The sequence below is a fragment of the Gopherus flavomarginatus genome, chromosome 3 (genome assembly GCF_025201925.1).
Source record: "Gopherus flavomarginatus isolate rGopFla2 chromosome 3, rGopFla2.mat.asm, whole genome shotgun sequence".
Classification (NCBI taxonomy): Eukaryota; Metazoa; Chordata; order Testudines; family Testudinidae; genus Gopherus; species Gopherus flavomarginatus.
This window is the reverse complement of record NC_066619.1, coordinates 45,566,555-45,582,482: the sequence shown is the minus strand read 5'-3', so window position 1 is coordinate 45,582,482 and position 15,928 is coordinate 45,566,555. Positions and strand designations below refer to the sequence as shown.

Below are 15,928 nucleotides of genomic sequence, written 5' to 3'. Positions count from 1 at the left end.
TCAGGAATTTGCAGTTATATTGCCTCTCACATATTGCTATTTGGGAGGAAGTTGGCATGGGGGCAGGTGGTGGTTGCTTCTGGAGATAGTTTGCACCATTGTGCTTAAATGATTAGCGGTGAAATAATATTGGCATTTAGATTACCATTATAAGGGCTCAAAGATAACACTCAATAGGTATTTGTGGAAGCTCACACTTATTTTAAAGATATTATTCAGGCTGTTTGCAGAGTTGAGTCTTTTATCATTCAGTTTACATTTGAAAAGTTTTCTTTGCAACCAGTTAAGCTAAAACGTTGGGCCCTGGAGATATCATAGATATGTAGGATTGGAAGGGACCTTGTAGGTCATTAGTCCAGTCTCCTGAACTGAAACAGGACAAAGTATTATTTAGATCAGAAGTTTCTAGACTTTTCTTGTTATGTACCCACTTCCAGATCAATCAGCTGCCTGCGTACCTCCAGTGTTGCTGTGTATATAAGAAAGGTGACCATTTATATCACTGTTGTTACCACTGTTAAACAATTTCCATAAATCTGGTACAAAGTATGGTATATAAAACTTCAGTGGAAAAGTTATGATTTGCCAAGTATGATTATGGTCTTTATATGCATATCATGTTTGTATCTGAAGTTATGAATATTGGCTATGTACTTGTATCTTAAACATGTATTGTATTCCTGGATGACTTCCACCAGATAGCTGTCTAGCCCTAATGTAAACCTCTATCGGAGATTGTCAAATTGCACCTCGCTAGCTGCATGTGGCTCTTTTTACAGTTAAAATGTGGCTCGCAGCCCCACCCTCCTTCTCTACCTACCAGACTGGGGCAGGGAGCTCTGGGTTTCAGCCCCATGGAAGATGGCTGCCTGGGGTTGGGGCTTCAGCAGGAGTGGGGCAGAAGCCCTGAGCCCCAGCAGGCACCTCCCATGTGGCTGAAGCCCTAAGACACCACCCATCCCCCCCACTCCACTGCAGGGCTGAAGCCCCAAGCCCCAGGAGAGGAGCCTGGCAGATACGCCTGGTTCTTGAACTTCGGAAGATTATCGCTCGGAGGTCAGTAAGTTTGGCCACCTCTGAGCTATGTATTGATGGCCCATTAAAATCACTCCACTCTCTGATATGGCCCGTTGAAGAAACTCATCCCGCTCAGTAGGTCTTCCTGTGGATGCCTCAGACAGCGAGGAGCCAGCGGCCACCCCTTATGATTCAGCAAAACATATAGGGACATGTGAGATATTCATGTGACCCTGGACTCCATTTTGGGCCAGTAACTTTCCATACATAGGGGCTGTGGGCTTTGTTTGGGACAGTAAATTTCCATGCACAAGGCAAAGAATAGAAAAGACACATGAAACAACTTGATTTTTCTTCTTTCCTACTCTAATTCTCTGGACCGTGGATGTACAACTACAGTAAAAGTAGCATCTTGAACTATGGACTGAGGCCCTTCCAATCTTTTGAAAGTTACCAGAGACTTTTGCAAGCCAGCAGTCTATTCCATCACTGCTACAAACCCGATATAAGGACTTTGCAATCATTTTTGTATGTATAGGATCTAGTAACCATTTATATCTCTCCTTTTATTAATAAATCTTTCATTAGTTTACTAAAGATTGGCTGAAAGCATGATATTTGAGTAAGATTTGGGATACATATTGACCTGGGTGTAAGTGTCTGATCTTTTGGGATTAGTAAGAACCTCACATATGGTGAAATGGGTTTTTAATAACTTCTTGCTATATTAGACTTGGCTGTTTGGATGGAAGCCAAGGGCTGGAATGCCTAAAGGGGACTGTGTTTTGGTTCTGGTTAACCAGTGTGGTACTGCAGAAGCTGTTTTATTACTAGTGTGGTGAATCTAATTATAGAATAAACCACCAGCTTTGGGGATTGCCTGCCCTATTTCTTGCAGACTGCCCTGAGTGTGGCATTCTTAGTGTGATCCATCCCAGGCACTTGGTCACACCCACTTGCAGATCTGTCAGCTGCCCCATGTACCCCTATCCTTCGTATTTTCTTCTTAACAATACCTGTCTTTAGCCTTTTGTCCATATTTCAGTGTTACGTGCTGATATAGTTATAGTGTGACGTATACAACCAAAAAAAAAAGCCCCTGACTAAGTTTTGAGCTCAGTTAGACTGGACAACTTTTCAGAGTGGTACCCGTGTTAGTCTGTATCAGTTGTTTTTGTTTAGACCGAACAGTTGCTGGGCAATTGAACCCAGGCTGTACGGTGATTGGAGGTGAGGGTTCTCTACATCAGCGTCTCTGTATATCTGTGTTTTCATTGGTATATTTTGAAGTAAATTAACTACCATATTTTATGTAACAAATTCCCACAGAGTTTTAAAGCTTTAAGGTTAGCCTATTAGGAGAATGCAGTAAATAAAATAATAAATCCACCGTTACGTAATTTCTCCTGCATGCCCCCCAGAAATGTCTGGGGGAGGGAGCATTCCGGGGGTTTGCATACCAAAGTTTGGGAGCCCTGATGTGTAGATCATCCTGACACGTTTGTCTAACGTGTTTTTAAAAATCTTCAGAGACTGAGATTCCATAACATCTTTATGTAATTTGTTGCAGTGCTTAACTACCCTTACAGTTGAGAAGTTTTTCCTCATGTCTAACCTAAATTTCTCTTGCTGTAATTTAAGCCCTTGTCCTGTCTTTTGTGGATAAGGAGAACAATTTATCACGTTCTTCTTTATAACAACCTTTTATGTACTTGAAAACTGTTAAGTCTCTCCCAGTTCAGATTTAGTTCAGGAAAGTATGTTTTACACTGTTGTTCTTATAGTTTGTTTTAAAGGCTTAGCTCTCTGTCAGTGGGTGGTTTTTGTGGCTGCAGAACTATGGAGTACTATGATATACCTCGAAACTTTACGTTGACAAGTACCTCAAACAAAGAAAACAAAAATTTGAAACAAACTAGGTTTCTAAAATTTTACTAAATTTCAAACTGTGTCTGCAGTGTCAGAAGCAGAAGTATAATGGAGAATGATAGTTCTGGGGAGATTGTGTAGTTGCAGAAATCATACATCATGTTTAAGCTCCTGGAAATTTATTTTCATAATAGCTATTACTATTGCAGAAATTGTTGATGTGTTTATAGGAATTGTGATAGCGCTAACAAATTGTATATGAAATTTAACAGCACATCAAATTTCATGTATTTTATCTGTATTAATGAGAGCTCTGTTTTTCTTTTACAGCTGTGTATGATCGAATGCGAGCAGATCAGAAAAGGTTTGGTAAGGCAGCATGGGCGGCAGCAGTAGAACGTATGGAAAAGTTGCAGTATGCAGTTTCTAAGGAGACTCTGCAGCTGATGAGAGCTAAAGAAATCTGTTTGGAGCAGAAGAAACATGCACTGAAAGAAGAGGTAATTTCTCATACAAATCTATTTAAAATTAAAAATATTGGGATTGTTGTGAATTAATTGAGTTTAATGTTATAAGGCTAGATTTTGTATTTGTATCATTTTCCTTCCGTATTTTCCCATATCCTGTTGTCTCCTTCATTGTACTGTTTAATAAGCAGTCTAGAAACTCTTCGACATATTTTAGTAATCCTAAAATTACGAACAATCTTAGTGGAGCAATAGAATGGGAGTGCAGAGGGAAGTAGTAGGATCAGAAATCTCGTAGTTATAATCTCAGCACATCATTGTTCCAAAGAGCTTTTGGAGGCCTGAGAGCAGTATTGGATTAACAGTGGATCAATGTACATGAACATCTGAGATCCAGAAAAAGATGACAGTCTACTCCCTCCACCCAACAAAAACAACCCACCAAAAATCACTATCTATGGGGAGTTGGGGTGGAGGGTATGGTAGCATATTTGGTGAAAGCTGCAGAAGAAAGAAGCTTTGTTTTACATTTTCATTGTCCTCTTTTTTTTTTTTTTTTTTTAATTTATAGCATATAGGGCAATGAAATGAGGAAAAAATTCTTGCTCCTTCAGCTTTCATGAAGGATGTTACTCACTTTGTTTTTGTGATGTTTGTGTGTGTCAATTTTTACTATAAATGACTAGAATGCTACTGAATTTCCAATTTGCTACAACTATGGATATGTAAACCTGCCTCTTTCTCTCTCGAGAAATATTTAAGCCTGTTTCACTAGCCAAAATGATTCCAGAATCATTGAATCATATAAATTATTATGTGCACAAACAGAATCTCTTCTGACATTGATTTCAACATGGAATTTTCCATATGAGCCAAATCTCTATAATGTAAAATCATATTATCACTTTTATCACAAATTAACACATTAAAAAGATAAATACAAAGTAGCATAGTTTGGATGCTGTTCATATGTTGGAAAGTGCAACAAACTGCTCATTGGTTTTAAATACTTATGCCTGATTTATTTTTGGCAAATTCAAAATTTTCTCCTCAGTTTTTGAATCCTTGCACTTAAATGTGCTTCTTATTGGCTTCTTGTTGTGCGCTTTATCCACACAACTTATGTTTGTTTCTGAAGCCCCATGGTGTAATCATGGCATTATTACATGATCAGCCAGGACTGGTTTTCTGCTTCCTTACTGTGGTGAAAACAGTCATACAGTATATCTATCGTCTCTCTCTCTCTCTCTCTCTATATATATATATATATATGCATGTGAACTAGGGAATAGATTGAGTAATGAATATAGTCCTTACATGCAACTTCTAAAGTTATTTATTTGTAACTGTTGTATTCAGGGAATAGTAGGATAGTTGGCATGTAGCTGACTAATTCCTATAAATCTCTATGGATAACTAAAAATGATTGCTTAAGGGATAGTATCTTAACGTTTTAGAAGTTGTTGTGATTTGAAATCCTCTTAAGGATATTGTCCTTTTAATATTTCTATCAATTTTTTCGTCATAATGATACATTCTGTTCACTCTTCTTAAACTAAATTATAACAAAACTGTATATTGGCTTTTCCTATATACAAGTTGGAAAAAGAGCACTCCAACTCCACAAAGATATCTGTTGAAAAAGCCATTGTAGAAAAGGTGCTAGCTGTTCAAATTGACCACGATCAAACACGCCACTGTTAGAGGTAATGCAGTCTCAGCTTTTAAGGCCTTGTCTAAACTAGCATCATCAGTGCAGGAGCTGGACCAAATGACCTCTAAAGGTCCTTTCCTGCCCTACATTTCTGTGGATTAGTGCCATAATACACCACTGGTGTAGCTCCACTGATGGTAGCCTTGGTGGAAGCTGTACTGTGGTAAGGGCTCAGGGATTTTTACCACCATCGATACCTCTGCTTCCATTTTTGCTACATTGGTGGAACCTTACCAGTATTGAATTGTGGGTCCTTATTTGCCAGTGTATCCACTGTCTTGGAATTTAGAAATTAACACCTGGGGCCTTTGAATTGGAGAGAGAGGGACAAGCTAGTCTTGGTTTATTTTTTCACCTCATAGTTAAAACATAACCATTTTCTATTGTGGTCTGTAAGAATAGCCACATCTTTACTTAACTAAATTTCTGTCTTCCCCTTTGTACCTCCTAAATTCTATGTGTGGTTGCTGTGCTCATACTTTGTTTGAGAAGGACTATGTAAAGCATCCTCAAAAGGAGACCAGATTCCATTTTGTGGACTGGTTGCCAAGTCTTGTCATGATGACAAACAGGAATGTATTAAATCATAGTGAGTGCTCTCTTTGTAAGTCTATAAATATGTAAAATTGTTTGGATACATAGAAGTGCGTTATTGGTCAATGCATTTCCACCAGTGCCTCATTGCAGACTTTTTACTTACTGTTGTATTGCTGAATTCCATAGACTTGACCTGCTTTATAAATAGCTTATTTATAAAGCTATTACAGGACATTTATAAATAGAGAACATTGCATTAAATTATTACAAGATCCCTCACTAAAGACTCTTAAGCAAAGTAAGCTGTCATGGGATAAGAGCGAAGGTCCTCTCCTGGATCAGTAACTGGCTAAAAGATAGGAAACAAAGGGTAGGAATAAATGGTCAGTTTTCAGAATGGAGAGGGGTGAATAGTTGTGTCCCCCCAGGGTCTGTATTGGGACTAGTATTGTTCAACATATTCATAAGTGATCAGGAAAAAGGGGTAAACAGGGAGGTGGCAAAATTTGCAGATGATACAGAATTACTCAAGATAGTCAAGTCCAAAGCAGACTGTAAAGAATTACAAAGAATACACAAAACTGGGTGACTGGGCAAGAAAATCGCAGATGAAATTCCGTGTTGATAAATGCAAAAAATGCACATTGGAAAACATAATCCTAACTATATGTATAAAATGATGGGATCTAAATCAGCTGTTACCTCTCAAGAAAGAGAACTTGGAGTCATTGTGGATAGTTCTCTGAAAACATCCACTGACTGTGCAACAACAGTCAAAAAAGCAAACAGAATGTTGGGAATCATTAAAAAAGGATAATAAAACAAAATATCACATTGTCTCCTATAAATCCAAGGTATCCTTACATTTTGAATACTATATGCAGGTGTGGTCACCTCATCTCAAAAAAGGTAAATTGGAATTCGAAAAGGTTCAGAAAAGGGTAACAAAAATGATTAGGGGTATAGAACGGCTTCCGTATGAGGAGAGATTAATAAGACTGGGACTTCTCAGCTTGGAAAAGAGGCGACTAAGGGGGGATATGACAGAGGTCTATAAAATCAGGAGTGGTATAGAGAAACTAAATAGGGAAGTGTTATTTACTCCTTCTCATAATACAAGAATAAGGGGCCACCAAATGAAATTAATAGGTAGCAGGTTTAAAACAAACAAAAGGAACTATTTCTTCACACAACTTACAGTCAACCTGTGGAACTCTTTGCCAGAGGATGTTGTAAAGGCTAAGACTATGACAGGGTTCAAAAAAGAACTAGATAAGTTCATGGAGGATAGGTCCATCAATGACTATTAACCAGAATGGGCAGAGATGCAAAACCATGTTTTGAAGTGTCTTTAGCCTCTGGTGTCAGAAACTGGGAATGGGTGACAGGATGGATTACTTGATGATTCCCTATTCTGTTCATTCCCTCTGGGGCACCTGACATTGGCCACTGTTAGAAGACAGGATACTGGGCTAAAGGGACCATTGGTCTTGACCGAGTATGGTTGTTCTCATGTCCCTCCAAAAATGTACAAAGCAGCAAATCAAAAGATGAAAGCAACAGATATCTTTAAAAAAAAATCTTCTAATATATATTCTGTGTAGATTCCTTCAGCTCAGATTAGTTTTGAACTTTTAATTAAAATTGGGAGCCACTTTTCCTTCTCTAATGAAGAGATTAAAAAAAACAAAACCCGGAGAAGGTTAAGTGCCTTAAGTGAATGTATTGGTGGTCAGTATTGATTCAGCTAGTTGTAACAGTTAGATTTATAATTATGTAATAACAAGTGAGTAGTGGAATACTCATTAATAGTGATTACTTGCTTTGCTTTTAATAGTTGGCAAAAAAACAAATAACCTCTTTTGAAGTTACAGTAATTAGAAGATAACGTAGGTCTTATTCCTTTATTATTTTAACTAGTTTTCCCAGAGAATAGCCAAGACTTTGAAAATGTAGAGTGGGAAGTTTATCATGTGTTCATGATCACAGCGAAAAACTAAGCATTCAAAGTGTTTGCGTTCAAACTGTTATCCTGTGTCTCATTGTGACTCATCCTGCATCTGCTTATGGCAAGAATAAGAAAGTCAAGACTGTTCTCATCAGTCTTTCACTTGAAAACACTTCATTCTAAGTTTTAAAAAAACAACCAATCTCTTTCCCCACCCTATACTTTCTGAAGGCAAACATTTTAGCCAAATTGTTTCATCTGTGATTTGGACATAAAATATCTAGCATGCTCACAGAAATGTTTAGGGGTGTAGAATAAACTGATCTGTTGCAGAAAACTGAAGAGTTGCAAAAAGATATCTTGGAGAAGTGATGACTTGCAGCAGGGTCTAGATCAGGGGTCAGCAACCATCGGTCCGTGGCTCATCAGGGTAATCCGCTGGTGGGCTGCAAGACATTTTTTTTACATTGACCTTCTGCAGGCATGTCCCCCCGCAGGTCCCAGTGGCTATGGTTCGCCATTCCCGGCCAATGGGAGCTGCGGGAAGCAGCGGCCAGCATGTCTCTGTGGCCCGCACCACTTCTACTGTAATAATAATGAGCTGAATCGACTCAATGTGGATATTGCATCACTCCAAGAAACACGGCTAGCATTAAGTGGATCTCTCAGGGAAAAAGACTACACATTTTTCTGGCAGGGAAACAGTGCTGAAGAAATGCGAGAGCATGGAGTGGGATATGCCATCAAGAACTCACTTCTGGGGATGGTTGAGTCACCTATAAATGGATCAGAGAGAATTTTTGGCACTACGCTTGTTCACATCTGAGGGCCCAGTCAACCTCGTGAATGTGTATGCCCGAACACTCTCCTCATTTTCTGACATCAAGGACCCATTCTGTGACCAGTTGAACACCACCATCAGCAGGATTCCAAAACATGAATATGTTTTCCTGCTAGAGGGCTTCAGTGCAAAGGTGGGAGCTGATCATGAAGCATGGACCAACTGTCTTGGTCAACATGGAACTGGTAAGATGAAAGGAAACAGTCAGAGACTGCTAGAATTTTCCTATTACATCCTCTGTGTAACAAACTAATTCTTCCAGACGAAGCCACAACATAAAGTGTCTTGGAAACATCCCAGATCTGGCCACCGGCACTATCTGGATCTTCCCATAAGGCATACCAACCTTAACATCGTTCTCATTACCTGCAGCTATCAAAGTGCTGATTGCAACACAGACCACTCTCTGGTATGCAGCAAGGTCAGACTTAAACCAAAGAAAATACACAGATCTAAAGTAAAGGGATGTCCTTGTATTAACATCAGTGCCATTCTGGACCAAGAAAAGTCACAGCAATACAAAAATATACTACCGCAATCCCTTGACTCCAGTGATTGTGCCACAAGTGACCAGCTGAAGTGGGACCAGCTGAAGAACGCAATCTATGATGCAGCTCTGTCTGTCTTTGGGAAGAAGGAAAATAAGACTAATGACTGGTTTCATACATATCTCAGTGTGTTGACACCATTCATGGAGGCCAGACGCACAGCCCAAATCAACTACAAGAGAGACCCAAATTAAAAAAACCTTACAAGCATTGAGAGTGACAAGAACCAGGATACAACAAACTACTTGATGCTACACTAATGAGTATTAGCTGCACTTATGTGAAAGCATCCAAGTAGCAGCTGATGCAGGCAACATTAGAAACATGTATGATAGGATCAAGAAAGCCTTGGGTCCTACATCGAAGAAGACAGCCCCATTGAAATCAACAACAGGGGAAACAATCAACAACTGCAGCAAGTAGTTGGATTGATGGGTAGAAAACTACTCTGAACTTTACTCTCATGAAAATATTGTTACTCATGCAGCTGTCAACGCCATCGAAAGCCTGCCTGTATGAACCAACTCGATGAACCAGCTGTCAAGGAGTTTAACCGTGCCATAGATGGCTTCCCTGATGGAAAGGCTGCTGGAAAAGACTGCATACCATAAGAGATCATAAAGTGCGTAAAACCTATTGTACTGCAACATCTTCATGAGTTCCTCTGCCTATACTGGAAAGAAGCCGAAGTACCACAAGAAATGAGAGATGTCAGCATATCATGGCATTTCCCTTCTTAGCATTATGGGAAAAGCCTTTGCCCAAGTTGTCTTGAACAGACTTCAGACCCTTGCAGACAGAATCTATCCTGAATCACAGTGCGGCATCAGAGCTGAAAGGTCTGCTAACATGATCTTCTCACTGAGACAACTATAAGAGAAATGCAGAGAACAAAAAAAGCCTCTTTACATATCTCACAAAGGCTTTTGAACTTGTCAGCAGAAGTGGATTATTTGCGATTCTAGAAAAGATTAGATGTCCCCCCCAAGCTCTTAAGCGTGGGTCGATCTTTCCATGAAAACATGTACGGCACAGTTCAATACAGCGGCTCAGTCTCTGAGGCTTTCCAGATTCGTAGTGCAGTTAAGCAAGGCTGTGTACTTGACCCAGCTTTGTTTGGGATCTTCTCCTCGCTACTAAAATAAGGCCTTGGCTACACTGGCGCTTTACAGTGCTGCAACTTTCTCGCTCAGGGGTGTGGAAAAAACACCCCCCTGAGCGATGCAAGATACAGCGCTGTAAAGCGCCAGTGTAAACAGTGCCGCAGCACTGGGAGCGCGGCTCCCAGCGCCGCAAGCTAAACCCCGTCAGGTTGTGGAGTACGTGCAGCGCTGGGAGAGCCACGGCAGTGCTTTGAAGTTTCAAATGTAGCCATACCCTAAGCTTTTGATTCCTCAATGGAGGGAATTTACTTGCACGCAAGATCTCATAGATAGCTGTTCAATCTTGCAAGATTCAGATCTAAAACCAAGATTCGGGAAGCCCTTATCCAAAACCACCTCTTTGCTGATGATGCAGCAGTGACAGCCCACATAGAAGCTCATCTCCAAAACTTTATGAATAGTTTTTCCAAAGCCTGCCAATACTATGGGCTTACCGTAAGCCTAAAAAAGACTAACAATGTGCCAAGGAGTTGAGCACCCTCCATCAAGATCAACAACTATGAACTTGAAGTGGTAAACGAGTTCCACTATCATAATCAACCTTTCACTTGAAATGGAACTCAACATCTGCACTGGAAAAGCCACCACCACAATGTCTAGACTGAGTAAGAGGGTATGGTAAAACAACAAACTGACAGAACACACAAAGATCTGTGTATATCATGCATGTATTAGCTTTTGTATGGAAGCAAGACTTAGACCTTATACTCCTATCAGGAAAAGAGGCTCAACAGCTTTTATATGCATTGCTTTCGTTGAATCTTCAGCATCTCCTGGAGGGACAGTCACCAATACCTCGGTGCTCAAGTGGGCAAGCACACTCGGCATACAAACACTCCTCAAACAGAGATGCCTCCACTGGCTTGGGTATGTGTGCTGAATGAATGGTGGGCACATCCCAAAGGACATTCTCTATGGCAAACTGGCATCTGGAAAAAGACCCAAAGGGTGACCAAAATTACATTTCAAGGATATGTGCAAGTGAGACCTCAAGAAATGGACATGGATGTGGACAACTGGGAAGATCGCACTCAAGACCACAGCCTTTGGAGACAAGAGCTAAACAAAAGTCTCTGGAATTACGAGAGGAAGCAGTCCAGCTTAGAAGAGGAGAAAAGAGTTCACAGAAGGCAGAGTTGAAATATCTCTAAATGTGACAGATTCGACAGCGATTGTCTCTCTCGAGTGGGTCTCTTCAGCCACATCTGCAGGTGCCATAAAACAGAGTAAATTCTTTACCTTTCAGGGCCGCATACCCATGGTCTCTTGAGACTGAAAGATGCCTACTAATTTGCAATTGCAGTGTTTCACTACAATATAAATGTGTAGAACCTAACTTCTCTGTAAGAGATGCTCCAGTCATATCAGGCTGCTCATTATATATACACAAATGTATTCAGTAAATATACAGTAAAAATGTTTTTGAAATAAATTTTATAACGTTTAATAGTATTCTGAATACTTGTTTAGCAGTGAGATGGTTTTACAGGTAAATAACATAGATTACAAGGTCAGAAGGGGCCACTGATTATCTGGTCTGACCTCCTGCATAACACAAACCATAGAATTTCCCTGAATTAATTCCTGTTTGAACTAGAGCATATCTTTCAGAAAAAAAACAGTCTTGGCTGAAAAATCTCCAGTGATGGAGGATTCACCTCAACCCTTAAATTGCTATATGATTAATTACCCTCGCTATTAAAAATGTGCGCCTTAATTTGTCTAGCTTCAGCTTTCAGTCATTGGATCTTGCTATACTTTTGTCTGCTTGATTGAAGAGCCCGTTATCAAAGTTGTGCTTCCCATGTAGGTACTTAGACTCTGATCAAGTCGCCTCTTACCCTTTTCTTTGTTAAACTAAACAGGCTGAGCTCCTTGTATCTATTGATACAAGGCATATTTTCAAGTCTTTTAATCATCCTCGTGGAGCCCACTCCATTTTATCAATACTCTTCTTAATTTGACACAGTATTCCAATAGCGGTCACACAAGTGCCAGATAGATGTAATATACAACTGCCCTACTCCTGCTCAAGATTCCAAGGATCATAAGTCCCCACAGCATCGTACTGGAGACTTATGTTCACTTGATTATTCACCATGACCCTAACCCTGACCCCTATTCCCGGGGCCTTTTTCAGAATCATTTTGTCCTGGGATAATGCCTGTCAACATGGGGGACTCTAATTATATCACCTTCCTTGAAGTCTTCATTAACTGAGTACTGGAACAGCTCTTCCATTATTTTCTTGGAACCAGCATCAGTCTGACGATCATCCCACTTACCCTTTTTAAATACTGGGAGAATATTAGCTTTTTTTCCTTAGTGTTCTCAGAGGCATTGAAAATCAGCATTAATGGTCTAGTGAACTCCCTGGCCAGCTGTTTTAAAACTGGGGGTTGCAAGTAATGTAAACCTGCTGATTTTAAAAATATGTAAGTTTAGTAGCTGCTGTTTTTAATATCCCTCTGAACTGCTATTGGAGTAGAAAGTGTTTCATCCTCATATATGGCTACATCTGGTTTTTTCAAATTCAGAACAGATATTTATTGAACACTTTTTTGCCTTTTCTTAGATGTAGGTGTGTATTTCATGTTGGTGTGCGTGCACACCCGGCGCACTGAAGCCAGAGAATTTTGCCTAGCAGTACTCGTAGGGGTTGCGCTCGTGCTTTGTGGCCCTAGCTCCTTCCTGGCCATAGGAGGGCAGCACTGCCTCAAACCTCTTCACTTTCTTCTTGATGGATGGAGATGGAGCTTGGTATAGTGTTTTCACTTCACATTTTTAGTCTGTTTTCTGAGGGTTATTTCCTCTAGATCAGTGGTTCTCTACCCACGGCCCACTTGTGGCCCAGTCAGCCCACAGCTACAGCGTATGTGACATCCTCGAGGCCATACAGGTAGTGTATATATATTTTATGGATGCAGCCCACATAGGATAGAGAGAGCTGCATCTGCAGCCCTCAATGGTAAATAAACTGAGAACCACTGCTCTAGGTAATAGTTACTAGTACTTTTTGGTTTAGTTTAGTGTTATCATAGTGTTGTTTATAGTAGCTGGGTGACGTGTGTTGCCTTTACCAGGGTTCAAGCATTGTCTGTCATGGCGGGGGGGGGCACATCCCCAATAATCCCTATAGGAGGTGCTTTTGTCTTGGTGATGGGCACATTAAAGAATGATGTGCCATATATAAGTTGTTCAAAAGAGGACTTAGGGTGGTGAGGGACTTATGGCTGAAGCAGTACCTTTTGGAGTAGGCCATGAAGCACACTTTGGCATGGAGGCCCTTGTCTGATTGGCAGTCGCCTTCGGAACTAAGAAGTGATGCTGCTCCACATTTAGACCCTGCTGTTTCCCCTAAGAGGAAAAGGAGTCATTCTCCCTCTTCTGGGGCAGTGAGGAAGAGATCCCATAAGACTAATCAGGACTGCTCCAGGGCTTAGGAAGACTTCCTCATCTTCTAAGAGGAGTGCTGACTGGCATCAGACTCCTCCTGGTACACTGAATGGAGCGGGTCCGTCTAACTGCTTCCACGTACTGGGCCGAGATCAGTGAGAGACCATACCATTGATTCCAGTTCCAGCCGTGAGCATCCTTAGAGTCCAGTACAAATGATGCTAGCGCCAGTGCTGACTGTCTCCACACTGGTGGTGTATCAGGCCGCGTTAGAGGTGCTGTATCTCTTAGTCCCTGTCTTTCCACTACTTCAGGAGTTTTCTGGTGCTGCAGTTGCTAAGGCTCTTGGTAGCTTTTGGCTGTGTTGCAGAGCTGCCAGGTTCATCGGCACTGCAGTTCACACCACTGGTATCCCTGGCTGTAGAATGGAGGCCAACACTGTGCCTGGCACTGAAGACCACCTTGGTGTGGGTGTGCCTTTTGGCACCATCATTGCCATGACAGCAGGTACCTGTCCTTGGCCTCAGTGCTGGTGCCTCCTCTGGTATCAGGTGGGAGTGTCTTGCTCAGTACTGCTAGTGCAGATTCCTTATTCCTCTTTGACACTAATGCTGTCCCTGTTTTGAGATTCAGATGAGTCCGATGATGTATTTGGTCCATTGGGGATGGCTCCCCCACTGTCACCAGAGAATCTCTGGGACTCCTTGAGATCCATATTGGGGTCATCCTCCAGTTCGTTGTCAGCTGATAGGCGCCAGAGACCATCCTCAGATACCTTTGATACTGGGATTAGCATTGTTCCTGCTGGCAGGACAGGGCTCTTGGCTTGGGGTCTTTTGGCCACCAATGCCATGTCCATTTGTCCAGTGGCCTTCTGGGAATCTTTGAGATGCTCCTTGGTCTTTGCGGTCCGATTCTTTGGCCCGCTCCAGAGCAAGAGCGTCTGTCCTACTGGTGTCTACTGTTTCTGAACCACCTCATCTAAAAGTAACGGCTGAATGGATCAAATTCAATAAGACAAGTGCAAAGTACGCCACTTAGGAAGAAACAATCAATTGCACATGTACAAAATGGGAAATGACTGCCTAGGAAGGATTACTGCAGAAAGAGATCTGTGAGTGATAGTGGGTCACAAACTAAATATGACTCAACAGTGTAACACTTGCCCAAAAAACGAAAACAAAAACAAAACAAAACATTTGGGGACGTATTAACAGGAGTGTTGTAAGCAAGACACAAGATGTGATTCTTCCATTCTACTCCGTGCTGATACGACATCAGATGGAATATTGTGTCCATTTCTGGGTGCCACTTTTCAGGAAAGATGTGGACAAATTGGGGACAGTCCAGGGAAGAGCAACAAAAACGATGAAAGGTCTAGAAAACATGACCTATGAAGAAAGATTGAAAAAATTGGGTTTGTTTAGTCTGGAGAAGAGAAGACAGAGAAGGGGACCTGATAAGTTTTCAGGTACATAAAAGGTTGTTCTCCTTAACCTCTAAGAATAGAACAAGAAACAATGGGCTTAAATTGCAGCAAGGGAGGTTTAGATTGAACATTAGGAAAAGCTTTGTAGCTGTCGGGATTGTTAAGCACTGGAATAAATTGCCAGGGACGTTGTGGAATCTCCATCATTGGAGATTTTTAAGAGCAGACTAGACAATCACTTGTCAGGGGTGTTCTAGATAAGTTCTGCCATGAATGCAGGGGACTGGACTAGATGACCTTTCAAGGTCCCTTCCAGTCCTACAATTAATAGAATCATAGAATTTCAGAGTTGGAAGGGACCTTAGGAGATCATCTAGTCCAACCCCCTACTCAAAGCAGGACCAATTCCCAACTGAATCATCCCAGCCAGGGCTTTGTCAAGCCTGACCTTAAAAACCTCTAAGGAAGGCGATTCCACCATCTCCCTAGGTAACGCATTCCAGTGCTTCACCACCTTCCTAGTGAAAACGTTTTTCCTAATATCCTCCCACTGCAACTTGAGACCATTACTCCTTGTTCTGTCATCTTAGGGGTTGGCAACCTTTCAGAAGTGGTGTGCTGAGTCATCATTTACTCTAATTTAAGGTTTCACATGCCAGTAATACATTTTAATGTTTTTAGAAGATCTCGTTCTATAAATCTATAGTATATAACTAAATGATTGTTGTATGTAAAGTAAATAAGGTTTTAAAAATGTTAAGAAGCTTCATTTAAAATTAAATTTAAAATGCAGAGCCCCCTGGACCGATGGCCAGGACCCGGGCAGTGTCAGTGCCACTGAAAATCAGCTCACGTGCCGACTTTGGCACACATGCCATAGGTTGCCTACCCTTGTGTCATCTGTACCTCTGAGAACAGTCTAGATCCATCCTCTTTGGAACTCCGTTTCAAGTAGTTGAAAGCAGCTGTCAGATCCCCACCCCTCCATTCTTCTCTTCT

At 41.1% G+C, this 15,928-nt stretch overlaps 1 protein-coding gene across 3 annotated transcripts in view; it reads left to right on the top strand.

The window, feature by feature from the left end:
- The window catches only part of JMY (junction mediating and regulatory protein, p53 cofactor), a 152,939-nt gene that overhangs the window by 62,994 nt on the left and 74,017 nt on the right, over nt 1-15,928 (top strand). For all 3 annotated transcript variants that reach the window (XR_007773521.1, XM_050946892.1, XM_050946890.1), the window contains exon 4: nt 3,217-3,386. Coding sequence is in view for 2 of the 3 variants with exons in the window: in XM_050946892.1 (XP_050802849.1) it covers nt 3,217-3,386 (170 nt within the window). In the remaining variant the exon portion in view is untranslated. The remainder of the gene's footprint in view (nt 1-3,216; nt 3,387-15,928) is intronic.